This window comes from Salmo salar, chromosome 05 (genome assembly GCF_965601325.2).
Source record: "Salmo salar chromosome 05, fSalSal1, whole genome shotgun sequence".
In the NCBI taxonomy this organism is placed as follows: Eukaryota; Metazoa; Chordata; class Actinopteri; order Salmoniformes; family Salmonidae; genus Salmo; species Salmo salar.
This window is the reverse complement of record NC_138295.1, coordinates 95,921,635-95,937,703: the sequence shown is the minus strand read 5'-3', so window position 1 is coordinate 95,937,703 and position 16,069 is coordinate 95,921,635. Positions and strand designations below refer to the sequence as shown.

General features: G+C 44.9%; 1 protein-coding gene across 3 annotated transcripts; it reads right to left on the bottom strand.

The window, feature by feature from the left end:
* Positions 1–443: 443 nt before the first annotated feature.
* On the bottom strand, positions 444–15,863 carry LOC123732452 (F-box only protein 32). 3 transcript variants are annotated; one of them, XR_014392487.1, is made up of 10 exons: positions 15,564–15,863; positions 13,797–13,912; positions 13,602–13,651; positions 13,386–13,478; positions 8,179–8,272; positions 7,442–7,626; positions 6,396–6,578; positions 4,092–4,235; positions 2,528–3,898; positions 444–2,265 (listed from the first exon to the last, which is right to left on the bottom strand). XR_014392487.1 is itself a non-coding variant. In XM_082976016.1 (9 exons), exons 1-9 carry the CDS (start codon positions 15,674–15,676, stop codon positions 3,809–3,811), a joined length of 1,068 nt encoding a protein of 355 aa, XP_082832142.1. In that variant the 5' UTR covers positions 15,677–15,863; the 3' UTR covers positions 444–3,808. The 3 variants fall into 3 exon arrangements, 2 of the variants coding, with proteins under 2 accessions (XP_082832142.1, XP_082832143.1); XM_082976016.1 differs by having other exon boundaries at positions 444–3,898; XM_082976017.1 differs by lacking the exon at positions 13,797–13,912 and having other exon boundaries at positions 444–3,898; positions 15,564–15,857.
* Positions 15,864–16,069: the final 206 nt, after the last annotated feature.

The window sequence follows — 16,069 nt, the reverse complement described above, 5'->3', positions numbered from 1 at the left end:
CCTGCTGTGGACTGGTTACTCTTTACATACATGCAACAAAAAAAAAAATGGCCTATTTAGTCAGTCACTGGCCAATGAATGCAGTACCAGGACTGATCAGCCAATAGGACAGAAGATCACGCTGCAGTAAAGTCAAGTCGTCAGTTGATGGCGTAATTGAGCTATGACTGACAGAATGCTGGACAACAAACAATGTTAATGTTTTGGATCGTATTCTCTGTGTGAGCCCAATGTAAAAAAGGGATTTTAGATTCTGGCCTGCATGGTAAATACCAGTACCGTATGACATGGGTTGCAACTTGGGATCATCGTCATTGACTAGTTAAAATAAACCTTGGGATGATCATCACAGCTAGAATATTTTCATTAGTACATTTAATTCATATTCCAATAACAGTGGACAAATTACTAAATATTCATGGAAACAGCTAAAACCAAAAAAATTGGAAGTATTTTCAGTTTATTTATTGAACAGAAACATGACATGTATTGGACATTACTCTACTGCCTAGGCAGTGTGAATAGGGGTCAAAGTCTACGTCCCAAATGGAATGCTAATACTTTTGACCAGGGCTCATATAGTGCACTATATGGTGGTGGGGGGGGGGGGTGGGTCCCATTTGGGACGCAGACGGATACAAGATTAAACCACTCAACAAGTAGTTCCATCATGCTTCCTATTCCCATCAAAACAGGTTATTCACTATGTCAGACAGACAAATCATTTAGAAAAGAAAAAAACATCTGGGTATAAAAAAATTAAAACAGCATCATGCAGGAAGCCATAAATAAACATGTTTTGAATCATAAAAAAAAAAAGTCCTTCAAGCTTTTAAAATATATTGGTTTTCAAAGCTGCTCCTTCAGTACCATGTCATTTCTTCTTGTAAATAAATGTCTCCTAGATTAAAAAGTTAAAACACAAGAATCTGAAAACATCCCACTTTTGTTCTTAACCAGCTGCTCTTGGGCACAACACCATATCTATTATTATTCAGTGTGTTTGTAATATCGTTGGTAAAGCATTAGCAGCTAGTGACTACACACAAGCAAAATACAACCAATTCATACAAAAACCTTTGTAAATATCAAATATATAAAAGTGAAAAAAAGGGGAGGGTTGTGTTTAGAAAATATATGCAGTCAACATAAAGAATATCAAACCAGTCAACTTTGGTGAAAAACACCTTAGTACAAATAAAATAACACTCTCCCAAAATGTGCCAAAGCTAAGGCCGGATTTCTCTCTCCACTTTCCCAGGTTATCAAAAAAGTCTAACGTTTCCAAAAACGTTAAACACATAAAACTTGAAATTTGTTTTGTCCTTGAAATTGAGCCAAACTAATTTCAAACTTCAAATCACTTAATATATTTCCCTACCTTTTTCTATTTGAAAATGAAACCCATTATGTTTTAAAACTTGGGGCTGTCAAAGTTAACTCGTTAATAACGCGTGACATTTGTAATTCCTTAAAAACAAAATTGGACACCGTTAATCATGTCTCCATTTCTTCATCACACGGACCCTTTTTGAGCGCCCGTTTCCACACGGACCGTTTTAAGCGCAACACACAACACGCTCTGTGCCCGGTCACCCTCTCAGTCCGTGTGACCTCGGTCTCAGTAGCGCTGTCGGCCTCTTGTGGTGCACTACGCGCACAGCTTTCAACAACAGTTAAACTGGAAAACTGACATGAAGTTCAACCATAAACACATTCCCAGGCGTTTCTTTAGGTAACAGCAAGAACATCATTTGTACAAAAGCAGTTAGCTAGTTATGCTAACGCTAGCTAGCCAGCCAACCAAACTAAATGTTTACAATGCCACGCCTGATTGTATCTTGAGTCAACTAGTTAGCTAACTTCCCACAATGATTTTAATCAAAAACAGGAAATCCATTCACCTAACGTTACTATTTTAGTTTTTCAGGTTAAGTTCAGAAAAGTATCCCAATTCTATTAGCAGTTTGTGACTAGTTGATGTTGAAGAACATGGATCAGTATCCTAGGCTACATCTAATACCTTGTATTATATCTGACATGACCTCAGGCCTGGCTGATCGGTTGTTAATGTATTCTGTAGAAGTCATAACATTGGACAGGTTTAAAAAGCTCGTTGTCTCCATGGATACAGTTCTATTTTCCTTATAGTCAACACTCCAATCAGAAAAACACTCATTGAGAACGCCTGAAGCTTTCAGTACTTGAGTGTGTGGCAAATGAGGAAGTGTTAAACTTCAAGAACATTGATAAGAGGGAGAAGGCCTACTGAAACATTGATAAGAGGGAGTAGGCCTACTGAAACATTGATAAGAGGGAGAAGGCCTACTGAAACATTGATAAGAGGGAGAAGGCCTACTGAAACATTGATAAGAGGGAGAAGGCCTACTGAAACATTGATAAAGAGGGAGAAGGCCTACTGAAACATTGATAAGAGGGAGTAGGCCTACTGAAACATTGATAAGAGGGAGAAGGCCTACTGAAACATTGATAAAGCCTACTGAAACATTGATAAGAGGGAGAAGGCCTACTGAAACATTGATAAGGCCTACTGAAACATTGATAAAGCCTACTGAAACATTGATAAGAGGGAGAAGGCCTACTGAAACATTGATAAGAGGGAGAAGGCCTACTGAAACATTGATAAGAGGGAGTAGGCCTACTGAAACATTGATAAGAGGGAGTAGGCCTACTGAAACATTGATAAGAGGGAGAAGGCCTACTGAAACATTGATAAGAGGGAGAAGGCCTACTGAAACATTGATAAGAGGGAGTAGACCTACTGAAACATTGATAATAGGGAGTAGACCTACTGAAACATTGATAAGAGGGAGTAGACCTACTGAAACATTGATAAGAGGGAGTAGGCCTACTGAAACATTGATAAGAGGGAGTAGACCTACTGAAACATTGATAATAGGGAGTAGACCTACTGAAACATTGATAAGAGGGAGTAGACCTACTGAAACATTGATAAGAGGGAGTAGGCCTACTGAAACATTGATAATAGGGAGTAGACCTACTGAAACATTGATAAGAGGGAGTAGGCCTACTGAAACATTGATAATAGGGAGTAGACCTACTGAAACATTGATAAGAGGGAGAAGGCCTACTGAAACATTGGGAGCGTTAACATCTATGTTAGCAGTGACTTTTGTGCTGTTATTAGTTTAAATGCCATTAAAAACACTGATAGATTATTTTGTCTCTTTCCCTTACAATCCAAACATAGTATGCCTATAACTCAATGCACTGCTTTTTAAAATGGGGGGGGGGGGGGAAATGGGCCAAATTTGATCAAATAAAAAAAAATATTACTAATGCTATTAACTATTTTAATCGTTTGACAGCCCTATTTAAAACTAAACAAATTCACTTTAGCAAATTATTTCCTTTCTGGAAAATGTTTAAACTTAGTATGCTGTTACGGTAGCCATGCCACAACTGCACTCAGGAAGAGAAGTGCATTTAATTTGAAATAAAAAAAAAATAATAATTTTAAGGACCAAACTTATTTAATAAACTTCAGAGTACTCTGTTCCATCTCATCCCCCTCTTCTTGTTCCACCTCTTTGATCAGTTTGTCAAGTTCACTTAGCTGTAGAACTCCAGCTCACAGAATCCTCAGCTCTCCCGTCCAAGAATTTGATTGCATCATTTCCCCACTGCTTCCTCTCCCCAGTGTCATGGTGACCAGGAATCAAATGCACCATCACCCCTATACACATACTAAGGGCCTGTTTGAATCCATCGATTGCACTATAAACAGTTCTGTATGTACAAAAGTCACTCAGGCTCTGTGTGGCTCTCAGAACTTGAAGAGGGTGATAAAGCCTTGTGGAGAAACAGGCTTACAGCAGCTCTCTGTGTTGTTGGCTGTGCAAGGGTGGTTTGTATCCTGAAACCACACAGAGAGACAGAGAATTTAGTATAGTAAATTAATTCTAAAGAAACAAATAACTTTCTCTAATTACTATGTAATAAGAAAAGTGTTACTTGTATATGAATTGAGAGAGAGAGAGCACACGAGAAAGAGAGCGAAAGAGAGAGTGATGATGGAATGAGAGATTTTGAAGTGTTCCCAACGCTACCTTCCAGAAGAGGATGTGGCAGTGTGTACAGAAGTGCAGGGTTTCACTGTATTGCTCTCTGACAGGGTAGCAGCGACACAGCTTAAAGTACATCTTCTTCCACTCCAACTGGCCCTTGTCTGACACCATCAGACGCTTACGGATCTGCACAGAGAACACACACAACCTTGATTCATTTTTTTTTACTCCATGGCCTTTTGAGTGGCAGATCAGAGGTGTTGTCCTGTTTGTCAAATGCTTGCAGCTTTTGAGATATGCACTGCAACAACAAAAAAAAGGAGAGAGATCCATTCATTAACTATGTGTGGTGCAGAGCTGGGTTCAATGAGGCGTCATAACAGTCAGGTGAAGCTGGTATCCATTTATTCTATTAGACCATGAAAACCCAAACTGTCCATGAACGCATGTGAAGAGACGTGAGGGTGTGCGGAGGTACAGTGCAATTCAGAATTTTTTTTTGGGGCCCCTTGAGTTGTTCTACATTTTGTTACGTTACAGCCTTATTGTAAAATTGGATTAAAAAAATATATATATCCTCAATCTACATACAATACTCAACAATGACAAAGCGAAAACAGGTTTTCGATATTTATGCAAATGAATTAGAAATTAAAAACGAATATCTTATTTACATAATTATTCAGACTCTTTGCTATGAGACTTGAAATTGAGCTCAGGTGCATCCTGTTTCCATTGATCATCCTTGAGATGTTTCTACAACTTGATTGGAGTCCACTTGTGGTAAATTAAATTGATTGGACATGATTTGGAAAGGCACACACCTGTCTATATAAGGTCCCACAGTTGACAGTGCATGTCAGATCAAAAACCAAGCCATGAGGTCGAAGGAAATGTACGTAGAGATCCGAGACAGGATTATGTAGAGGTACAGATCTGGGGAAGGGTACAAAAACATTTCTGCAGCATTGAAGGTCCCCAAAAACACAGTGGCCTCCATTCTTAATTGGAAGAAGTTTGGAACCACAAAGACTCTTCCTTGATCTGGCAACCTGGCCAAACTGAGCAATCAGGGGAGAAGGACCTTGGTCAGGGAGGTGACCAAGAACCCGGTGGTCACTGACAGAGCTCCAGAGTTCATCTGTGGAGATGGGAGAACCATCCAGATGGACAACCATCTCTGCAGCAGTCCACCAATCAGGCCTTTATGGTAGGGTGGCCAGACGGAAGCCATTCCTCAGTAAAAGGCACATGACAGTCCGCTTGGAGTTTGCCAAAAGGCACCTAAAGGACTCTGACCATGAGAAACAAGATTCTGTGGTCTGATGAAACCAAGATCGAACTCTTTGACCTGAATGTCAAGCGTCACATCTGGAGGAAACCTGGCACCATCCCTACGGTGAAGCATGTCAGTGGCAGCATCATGCTGTGGGGATGTTTTTCAGCAGCAGGGACTGGGAGACTAGTCAGGAAGAACAGAGCAAAGTACAGAGAGATCCTTGATGAAAACCTGCTCAAGAGCGCTCAGGACCTCAGACTGGGGCGAAGGTTCACCTTCCAACAGGACAACGACCCTAAACAGACAGCCAAGACAATGCAGGAGTGGCTTTGGGAGAAGTCTCTGAATGTCCTTGAGTGGCCCAGCCAGAGCCCGGACTTGAGCCCGATCGAACATCTCTGGAGAGACCTGAAAATACCTGTGCAGCGATGCTCCCCATTAACCTGACAGAGCTTGAGAGGATCTGCAGAGAAGAAACTCCCCAAATACAGGTGTGCCAAGCTTGTAGCGTCATACCCAAGAAGACTCAAGGCTGTAATCGCTGCCAAAAGTGCTTCAACAAAGTACTGAGTAAAGGGTCTGAATACTTATGTAATGTGATATTTCCGGTTTGTATTTTTTTTAATAAAATGTGCAAAATGTTTATCCTTATGGGGTATTGTGTGTAGATTAAGGGGGGTAAAAACTGATTTAAATCCATTTTTAGAATAAGGCTGTAACGTAACAAAATGTGGAAAAAGTCAAAGGGTCTGAATCCTCCAAAAGCGCTGTGTGTGTTTACGGTTTTACTATCCTTGTGGGGATCAGAAGTCCTTACAAGAATAATAACAACAACTTGACCAACTGGGGACATTTTATTAGTCCCCACAAGGTCAAATACTATTTCTAGGGGGTTTAGGGTTAAGGTTAGAATTAGGTTAAGGGTTAGGAGCTAGGGTTAGCGTTTCGGGTTAAGGTTAATACGATTTTGAATGGGACTGAATTGTGTCCCCACAAAGTTATTTATACAAGACTGTGTGTGTGTGTATGATGCATGCATGTACATATAAATAAATACAAGTCTGTACCTGTCTGTCAGTGAAGTGGTACTGGCAGAGCCTCTTCCACAGCAGCCTGTCCTCAGTGAGTTGTCCCAGGTCTGGAGTCACCTGTCCCAGACTGACCAGGTCCCTGCCGTCTGACAGACGCTCCATGATGTTGAGCTGCAGGCTGGCAGGCAGGTCTGTTAGGGTCATACCCTTAGACACAGGCTGGAGGAGGGGGAGACAGAGACTTACATAGGGTGGGAAGCTCTTGGTTTGGCTTCCTTTCTACCTTCAGCAATAATATATTCCTTATATCCATTGTAATAAAAGGTGAAGGCATCTCTAGTCCTGGGGGTGTCAATATCAGTGATTGGCTGATTTCCAACTACCTGGTCTCACAGATCTAAAACAAAGAAGGAGAAATGTGGAAATGTGGAAATGGCTGCAGCATTCCAGGACCAGAGTGGTCTTCTCCCATTCTAATATAGTCTTTCATTTCCTTGACAGATTCCTTTTCATCCTGTAAAAGTGTCGGGCTCAACCCCGTTGATCTGAATGTTGTCCAGCTGTTGTTGCCACTATAGGATGTTCTCCATGCTAACTAGCTCACTAGCTCACTAGCTGAGCCTGTCCTACTCACTCTGTTGATCTGAATGTTGTCCAGCTGTTGTTGCCACTATAGGATGTTCTCCATGCTAACTAGCTAACTAGCTAACTAGCTCACTAGCTGAGCCTGTCCTACTCACCCTGTTGATCTGAATGTTGTCCAGCTGTTGTTGCCACTATAGGATGTTCTCCATGCTAACTAGCTAACTAGCTAACTAGCTCACTAGCTGAGCCTGTCCTACTCACCCTGTTGATCTGAATGTTGTCCAGCTGTTGTTGCCACTATAGGATGTTCTCCATGCTAACTAGCTAACTAGCTCACTAGCTCACTAGCTGAGCCTGTCCTACTCACCCTGTTGATCTGAATGTTGTCCAGCTGTTGTTGCCACTGCAGGATGTTCTCCATGCTAACTAGCTAACTAGCTAGCTAACTAACTAACTAGCTAACTAACTAACTAGCTAGCTGAGCCTGTCCTACTCACCCTGTTGATCTGAATGTTGTCCAGCTGTTGTTGCCACTGCAGGATGTTCTCCATGCGGTGGACCCAACAGTTGATGTTTCCCACCAGAACAGACTTCCCCATATCCTGCACCAGACCACACAGAGACACGTACAGGGTCTGAAGGAGCTCCTTGATGGGACGGACATTCTGCTGGTCATCCAGGACTGTGGAGGGAGAGGACAAGAGAAACATGTTCAAGCAACTCTCAGGAAGACAAAACGGAAGTGTACTTCTGAACTTTGCATCATGAATGTGTTATTTATTAATTTGAAAAAAAAAAAAAAAAGGACAAAAACGTGTCAATGCAGTTAATACACACGGTGTTCGGCGCCTCCTCGGCGGTGCTATTTACACCACCAGTTCTAGATCTACCAATGGATTTCATAACATTTCCCTAAACAACCTGATCCTTTGTTTAGCTGAAGAGACATTTAGTTTATAAAATCAGACCACAGAGGACTGTGTTGACTGTTTATTATTATTTCCACTGAGAACCCCCATTATGTAGCGACCATGCATCATTACACCTTCTACCATTAAAAACACGCCGGTCACCGAGATGATGGGTCAATCGGTTTTGATGACATTTACATGACCTGGTCTCTTGAGCATGATAAGAGGAAGTATGCAGGTACACAATAATAAACTAGGAAGTCATGAAGAGATATAGAGAGGGGGGGGAGACAGACTGAGTTTGAAACAGAAAGAGAGCTCACCTTTCTGCACCACTCTCTCCAGGATGTTCATGTAATTTTTCTGAGCCACTCCGCTGAGCGACGGCAGCTGGGACTTGGCAATGAGCTCCAGCAGCTAGAGAGAGAGAGAGAGAGAGAAAACAGACATAAATATCAGCAAGCCTACTGTCAGACTCACAGACTCTCTGTTCCTCCATTACTTACCGTTTGCTATACTTCTCTGTCTCTGCGTCACTAATAGCAAGGCCCTGGTCAAAAGTAGTGCACTATGGGCCCTGGTCAAAAGTAGTGCACTATGGGCCCTGGTCAAAAGTAGTGCACTACAAAGGGAATAGGGTGCCATTTGGGACTCAAGCTGTTCCTCCATGACTTACTGCTTATTATGCTTCTCTCTCTGTATGTGTAGAAAGACAGACGGGGCTCATTTCAAAACAACAATCTCCAGGTCTCTAACTATCAGCAGACTGTTGGAACGGAGGAGGAGGAGGAGTCTCCAGGTCTCTAACTATCAGACTGTTGGAACAGAGGAGGAGGAGGAGTCTCCAGGTCTCTAACTATCAGACTGTTGGAACAGAGGAGGAGGAGGAGTCTCCAGGTCTCTAACTATCAGACTGTTGGAACAGAGGAGGAGGAGTCGTCTCCAGGTCTCTAACTATCAGCAGACTGTTGGAACAGAGGAGGAGGAGGAGTCTCCAGGTCTCTAACTATCAGACTGTTGGAACAGAGGAGGAGGAGGAGTCTCCAGGTCTCTAACTATCAGACTGTTGGAACAGAGGAGGAGGAGGAGTCTCCAGGTCTCTAACTATCAGACTGTTGGAACAGAGGAGGAGTCTCCAGGTCTCTAACTATCAGCAGACTGTTGGAACAGAGGAGGAGGAGGAGGAGTCTCCAGGTCTCTAACTATCAGCAGACTGTTGGAACAGAGGAGGAGGAGGAGGAGTCTCCAGGTCTCTAACTATCAGACTGTTGGAACAGAGGAGGAGGAGGAGTCTCCAGGTCTCTAACTATCAGCAGACTGTTGGAACAGAGGAGGAGGAGGAGTCTCCAGGTCTCTAACTATCAGCAGACTGTTGGAACAGAGGAGGAGGAGGAGTCTCCAGGTCTCTAACTATCAGCAGACTGTTGGAACAGAGGAGGAGGAGGAGTCTCCAGGTCTCTAACTATCAGCAGACTGTTGGAACAGAGGAGGAGGAGGAGTCTCCAGGTCTCTAACTATCAGCAGACTGTTGGAACAGAGGAGGAGGAGGAGTCTCCAGGTCTCTAACTATCAGCAGACTGTTGGAACAGAGGAGGAGGAGGAGTCTCCAGGTCTCTAACTATCAGCAGACTGTTGGAACAGAGGAGGAGGAGGAGTCTCCAGGTCTCTAACTATCAGCAGACTGTTGGAACAGAGGAGGAGGAGGAGTCTCCAGGTCTCTAACTATCAGCAGACTGTTGGAACAGAGGAGGAGGAGGAGTCTCCAGGTCTCTAACTATCAGCAGACTGTTGGAACAGAGGAGGAGGAGGAGTCTCCAGGTCTCTAACTATCAGCAGACTGTTGGAACAGAGGAGGAGGAGGAGTCTCCAGGTCTCTAACTATCAGCAGACTGTTGGAACAGAGGAGGAGGAGGAGTCTCCAGGTCTCTAACTATCAGCAGACTGTTGGAACAGGGGAGGAGGAGGAGTCTCCAGGTCTCTAACTATCAGCAGACTGTTGGAACAGAGGAGGAGGAGGAGTCTCCAGGTCTCTAACTATCAGCAGACTGTTGGAACAGAGGAGGAGGAGGAGTCTCCAGGTCTCTAACTATCAGCAGACTGTTGGAACAGAGGAGGAGGAGGAGTCTCCAGGTCTCTAACTATCAGCAGACTGTTGGAACAGAGGAGGAGGAGGAGTCTCCAGGTCTCCTCCAGAACGGAGGAGGTGTTTGGAAACTCTGCACCTGGCTAGAACTCTCTAGCCCATCATGACTCAGTGGATACACAGACACATTCTTGAAAGGGACATCTATGCATGAATCCTATAGGGGCTTGAGAGTGTGTGTGTGTGTCTCCCTGAGTGTTTACATGCCTACAGTATCCTTGTCACTTTAAAGAAGCCACTAGAACACTGTTCCCACTGGCTGGGGCAGGTCGTGTTGCCCAAGCCCTGGCTGGGGCAGGGTGTCTAGTCTAACACTGTGTACACCACGGCCAGGCCAGGGTGTCTTGTCCAACACAGTGTACACCACGGCCAAGCCACGGTGTCTAGTCCAACACAGTGTACACCACGGCCAGGCCAGGGTGTCTAGTCTAACACAGTGTACACCACGGCCAGGCCAGGGTGTCTAGTCTAACACAGTGTACACCACGGCCAGGCCAGGGTGTCTAGTCTAACACAGTGCACACCACGGCCAGGCCAGGGTGGCATGTGTGGCATGCAACAACACACAGCTACTGACATCATGGAGAAACTGGTCCTTACACAACTCTGGACAGGACATGTGACCATTGTCAGCAGCACCCAACAACACAACAGCCCCTTAAGGGGTCCGCATGCTTCCCATCCCAAACAGTTTGAGATATATAGATATATAGATATAAACCACATTCAGTGGCGTTTTTGTTCTTCGTTTTTTTGTGGTTGTTTGTGCAGAACATTTTTCCTCAAGGCAAGCCTCAGTCGGTAGCCTCAGTCGGTCAGTCGGTAGCCTCAGTCCGGTAGCCTCAGTCTACACCCCTTCGCCAGTGATTGGTCAACAGTAGGAGTTCTTCAGTTGAAGGGTTTGTTTTCATTCAACGAAGAGCAAAATCGTTTTCATGCACATTTTTTTCCCCACTTGAAAAATATTGAAACAAACATCTTTGTTTAGATTGTAAAAATTGTGCGACTAAGATCTCCTCTGTAAAAATGAAATGACAGACTGGGGCGGATCCCAAGCGACGAAGCGGTTTAAGTCACTGCATCGCAGCGCTAGAGGAATCACTACAGACCCGGGTTTGTTCCCAGGCGGTGTCACAACCGGCCGTGATCGGGGAGTCCCATAGGACGGCGCACAATTGGCACAGCATCGTCCGGGTTAGGGGAGGGTTTGGCCGGGGGAGGGACTTTACTTGGCTTATCGCGCTCTAGCGACTCCTTGTGGCGGGTCGGGCGCCTGCAGGCTGACTTCCGGTAGCCAGGTGAACGGTGTTTCCTCCGAAAAACATTGGTGCGGCTGGCTTCCGGGTTAAGCAGCGGATGTTGTGAAGTGCGGTTTGGCGGGTCACATTTCGGAGGACGCATGACTCGACCTTCGCCTCCCGAGCACGTAGGGGTGTCGCAGCGATGAGACAAGATCATAATTGAGAAAAAGAGAGGTTAAAATAACAACATATATATATATAATAATAATTAATGAAAGATTTATTAAGTTATCTGCGATTAATTCTGACCATTTTTAGGAAGTGTATAATGGCTACAGCATCTCAAAATGGAAGCCTTTTCCTCGTTTTTCAAGCGAAGGTCTTTTATTGAGTTCGGCTAGGCACCAGTCAAACTGAAGCACGCGAAAGGCTTTACCCTCCCCTACACCTCCCTCAAGTGTCTAAGTGTCCCTCTCCTCTCCACCTCCCTCAAGTGTCTAAGTGTCCCTCTCCTCTCCCCCCCCACCTCCCTCAAGTGTCTAAGTGTCCCTCTCCTCTCCTCCTCCCTCAAGTGTCTAAGTGTCCCTCTCCACCTCCCTCAAGTGTCTAAGTGTCCCTCTCCTCTCCTCTCCCCTCCACCTCCCTCAAGTGTCTAAGTGTCCCTCTCCCCCTCCCTCCACCTCCCTCAAGTGTCTAAGTGTCCCTCTCCTCTCCTCTCCCCTCCACCTCCCTCAAGTGTCTAAGTGTCCCTCTCCTCTCCTCTCCCCTCCACCTCCCTCAAGTGTCTAAGTGTCCCTCTCCTCTCCCCTCCACCTCCCGCAAGTGTCTAAGTGTCCCTCTCCTCTCCCCTCCACCTCCCTCAAGTGTCTAAGTGTCCCTCTCCTCTCCCCTCCCTCCACCCCCCCCCTTCACGGCCCCAACAAGTGTCTGTGTGTGGAGGAATGGCAGCAGTAGGTCAGGACATTGTGTATGTGTGTGTGTGTACTTTTAGCCACCACTCTACACTAACTAAACATCAACGTAGCTTTGTCGGTCTCCATTTCCACTAACCCAGAGAGTATTGCCTAATAGATCAACATGTGGCTGTGTTTCCATGATCGTTGTTGTGTCACCCTATGGGCCCTGCTGAAAAAGTAGTGCACTATATTATATAGGGAATACGGTGCTATTTGGGGTCCTGGACAAAGTAGTGCACTACATTATATAGGGAATACAGTGCTATTTGAGGTCCTGGACAAAGTAGTGCACTACATTATATAGGGAATAGAGTGCTATTTGGGGTCCTGGACAAAGTAGTGCACTACATTATATAGGGAATACAGTGCTATTTGGGACGCAGTGATTGTTTCCCTGATCTGCGGTAAACCTGGTCTTTGTAACCGAGAACCTCACTAATACCATGCAGCAGCAGCAGCAGTAGTACACTAACCTGGACAACACATCCCAGACCAATATCGGCCCCTACTACCGTTACCTAGATACTATTCTGATGATCGTCTGTACTTACTGTTCAGAATAATCTAGTTCTCTTTTAAAAATCAACAGAGAGAGATGTGTTCAAAGCAAACACACAGTATCTCTCCCTCAGAGTCTCTCTCTCGCTCCGTCACAGTCCGCTGTAAGTTAAGAGAATATCTCCAAAGAGCCTCTTGTCTGGAGAGAAGTGATAAGGCCCAGAGAGAGAGAGACAGCAGAGAGACAGAAACAGCAGAGAGAGAGAGACAGCAGAGAGACAGAAATGACGCAATGAAGAGAAGAGAGCGAGGAAGAGACCTACACACCCAGAACATAACCCAGCTTTTTAAACACCCCTCAGTACTGTGTCTGAGGTTAACCCCTTTAAAAAGGTTAAAACCCCTACTCTCTGTGGTAACACCCTTTAAAATGTTCAACACTACATTAGTATGAATGCACAATGTGACATTTGTCATTTTCCTAAGGTGACGCCGAAGGACAATAAAGTTATGTTCCCATCTCATAGTAATCCTCAGATGAACAATAAAGTTATGTTCCCATCTCATAGTAATCCTCAGATGGACAATAAAGTTATGTTCCCATCTCATAGTAATCCTCAGATGAACAATAAAGTTATGTTCCCATCTCATAGTAATCCCTTCATGATGATTCAACACAGAAGTCAACCCACCCGGACGACGTAGTTGAACCTCCTGTTGTCCTTGATGGCGCTGCAGAAGTCCAGCCGGTTGAAGGCTTCTCCCAGAGTGCAGTAACCATGACGCTGGGATAATTACACCATCAGGTATTAGTATCTGGTTTCACTGCAACAGGGTATACCGTAACTGTTTATATATGTTTACAATGACAAATGTTTTTTTTTTTAAAGACAAGAGTCCTTCCTTACCTCTTTAGTGCTTCCTTTGTGGACGTAAATCCATTTCTCTTTGTGGAAATCTGTAGGAAAAAGGAGAGTGTGATTATTGAGGACGTCCATGAAAAAAAAATACAAACTGAGCATCACAGTGCAGAGGACCATTTACTGTGTCAATTGCTTTATTATGTCATTGGCCAGTACTGTAAAACTGTAGATTCAATTTACAAGGAATCTTTGCGTTGTTGTTCATGAAGTCTTTCCTTCTCTTCTTAGCTGCCATGTCGTATGTAATAGCCAGCAGCAGATTCTCCTGGAAGCACTCGTCCTCTGTTTTGCAATAGCTGGAAGACAGACCATACGCCCAGTTAGCAATAGCTGGGGGGGACAGACCATACGCCCAGTTAGCAATAGCTGGGGGGGACAGACCATACGCCCAGTTAGCAATAGCTGGAAGACAGACCATACGCCCAGTTAGCAATAGCTGGGGGGGACAGACCATACGCCCAGTTAGCAATAGCTGGGGGGGACAGACCATACGCCCAGTTAGCAATAGCTGGGGGGGACAGACCATACGCCCAGTTAGCAATAGCTGGGGGGGACAGACCATACGCCCAGTTAGCAATAGCTGGGGGGGACAGACCATACGCCCAGTTAGCAATAGCTGGGGGGGGACAGACCATACGCCCAGTTAGCAATAGCTGGGGGGGGACAGACCATACGCCCAGTTAGCAATAGCTGGGGGGGGACAGACCATACGCCCAGTTAGCAATAGCTGGGGGGGGACAGACCATACGCCCAGTTAGCAATAGCTGGGGGGGGACAGACCATACGCCCAGTTAGCAATAGCTGGGGGGGGACAGACCATACGCCCAGTTAGCAATAGCTGGGGGGGGACAGACCATACGCCCAGTTAGCAATAGCTGGGGGGGGACAGACCATACGCCCAGTTAGCAATAGCTGGGGGGGACAGACCATACGCCCAGTTAGCAATAGCTGGGGGGGACAGACCATACGCCCAGTTAGCAATAGCTGGGGGGGACAGACCATACGCCCAGTTAGCAATAGCTGGGGGGGACAGACCATACGCCCAGTTAGCAATAGCTGGGGGGGACAGACCATACGCCCAGTTAGCAATAGCTGGGGGGGACAGACCATACGCCCAGTTAGCAATAGCTGGGGGGGACAGACCATACGCCCAGTTAGCAATAGCTGGGGGGGACAGACCATACGCCCAGTTAGCAATAGCTGGGGGGACAGACCATACGCCCAGTTACACGTCTGGTGTACAAAAGCTAAACTTATGTACTTAAAAAAAAAAAACGCTGATTTTATCATTGTATGAAACGTTTTTTAAAAAAAATGGCTCATATGAGATGATACTATGATTTCCCAATAGGTAGGCATGTAGTTGGCTTCAAACTGCCTGGAGTCAGGATCCACTGTAATTCCAACAGATGTCTACTAATCCCATCACTTGTACAGTAGTTATTTATAGCACAATGATTAACGAGTAGAAACACAGGCTCAAACACACAATAACAGCAAGAGAGATCTGCTGCTGAGCCATAGTTTAACAGCAAGAGCAAATACTGTATTGTGAGTAACGTCACATAAGTGATAGAAACCTATGTATTTATCACTTATGTATTTATCACTTATTTTAGAGGTGGACTGGATGTGAACTTGTCAATATGTATATATTTTTTTTATCTTTCTCTGTCCCCCGCCGCAATCTCTCAACTCAATGGGTTTTATTACCATGGGAAACATATGTTAACATTGCCAAAGCAAGTGAAGTAGATAATAAAACACAAAAGTGTCTCTCTCTACCGCTCTCTCAGAGCATTTGATGGGAAAACTCCTTGGATAAGTTGATGGCGCACTTCAGTTGTTTTCCTCAATGTCACTAAGCTGGTGTTGATGCTGCTCAAGACAACATGTATCAGGAAGCACAAACACTAGAAAAATACATTCAGTTACCCCGATACTGACCTCACGTCTGAGTCATTGCTGTTTTTGTCGTCTGAAGAAAAGTTTTTCCATCCCTCTTCAGTTTTAACCCAGCTCTGACCGGGGGATCGCCAATCCTGTCCAAGAAAAGGCATTCTGGACTGTTTAAATCAACAGCGCCGAAAGAAAATGACAGCTCCAGACTTTATGTTGCAGAAGGTTAAATGTTGTAAGATACAGGTTAGTTTTTATCTCCCGTCTGGTGTTCAGTAAGGTGATGTGTTGTCTGGTATTGTGACTGCGCAGCGGCCTTTATATTCACCAGTGAACAAACCAGGAAGTAAACACTTCAGCTCCTCCCCCTGTTGGAAACGGTGGAGAAACACGTGGCTTTGTTTATCTTCTTCACTATTACAAAACCACCCAGGGAAGGAACACGTATCACCCAGGGAGGGAACATTATCGCCCACACTGGGTGTCTGGGGGCAAATGTCCTGTGCTGGAAGATACATTAACCATTTTATACTGCTGAATCAGAGCTTTTTCAT

What these genes read in the sequence shown, in the direction of transcription:
- LOC123732452 (XM_082976016.1), bottom strand. Translation starts at nt 15,676, where the DNA reads ATGCCTTTTCTTGGACAGGATTGGCGATCCCCCGGTCAGAGCTGGGTT. An exon ending in ACCACTTCACTGACAGACAG is followed by an intron (nt 4,236 to 6,395) that starts GTACAGACTTGT and finishes TTCTCTGTGCAG; the next exon opens with ATCCGTAAGCGTCTGATGGT. An exon ending in GCCACATCCTCTTCTGGAAG is followed by an intron (nt 3,899 to 4,091) that starts GTAGCGTTGGGA and finishes GTGTGGTTTCAG; the next exon opens with GATACAAACCACCCTTGCAC.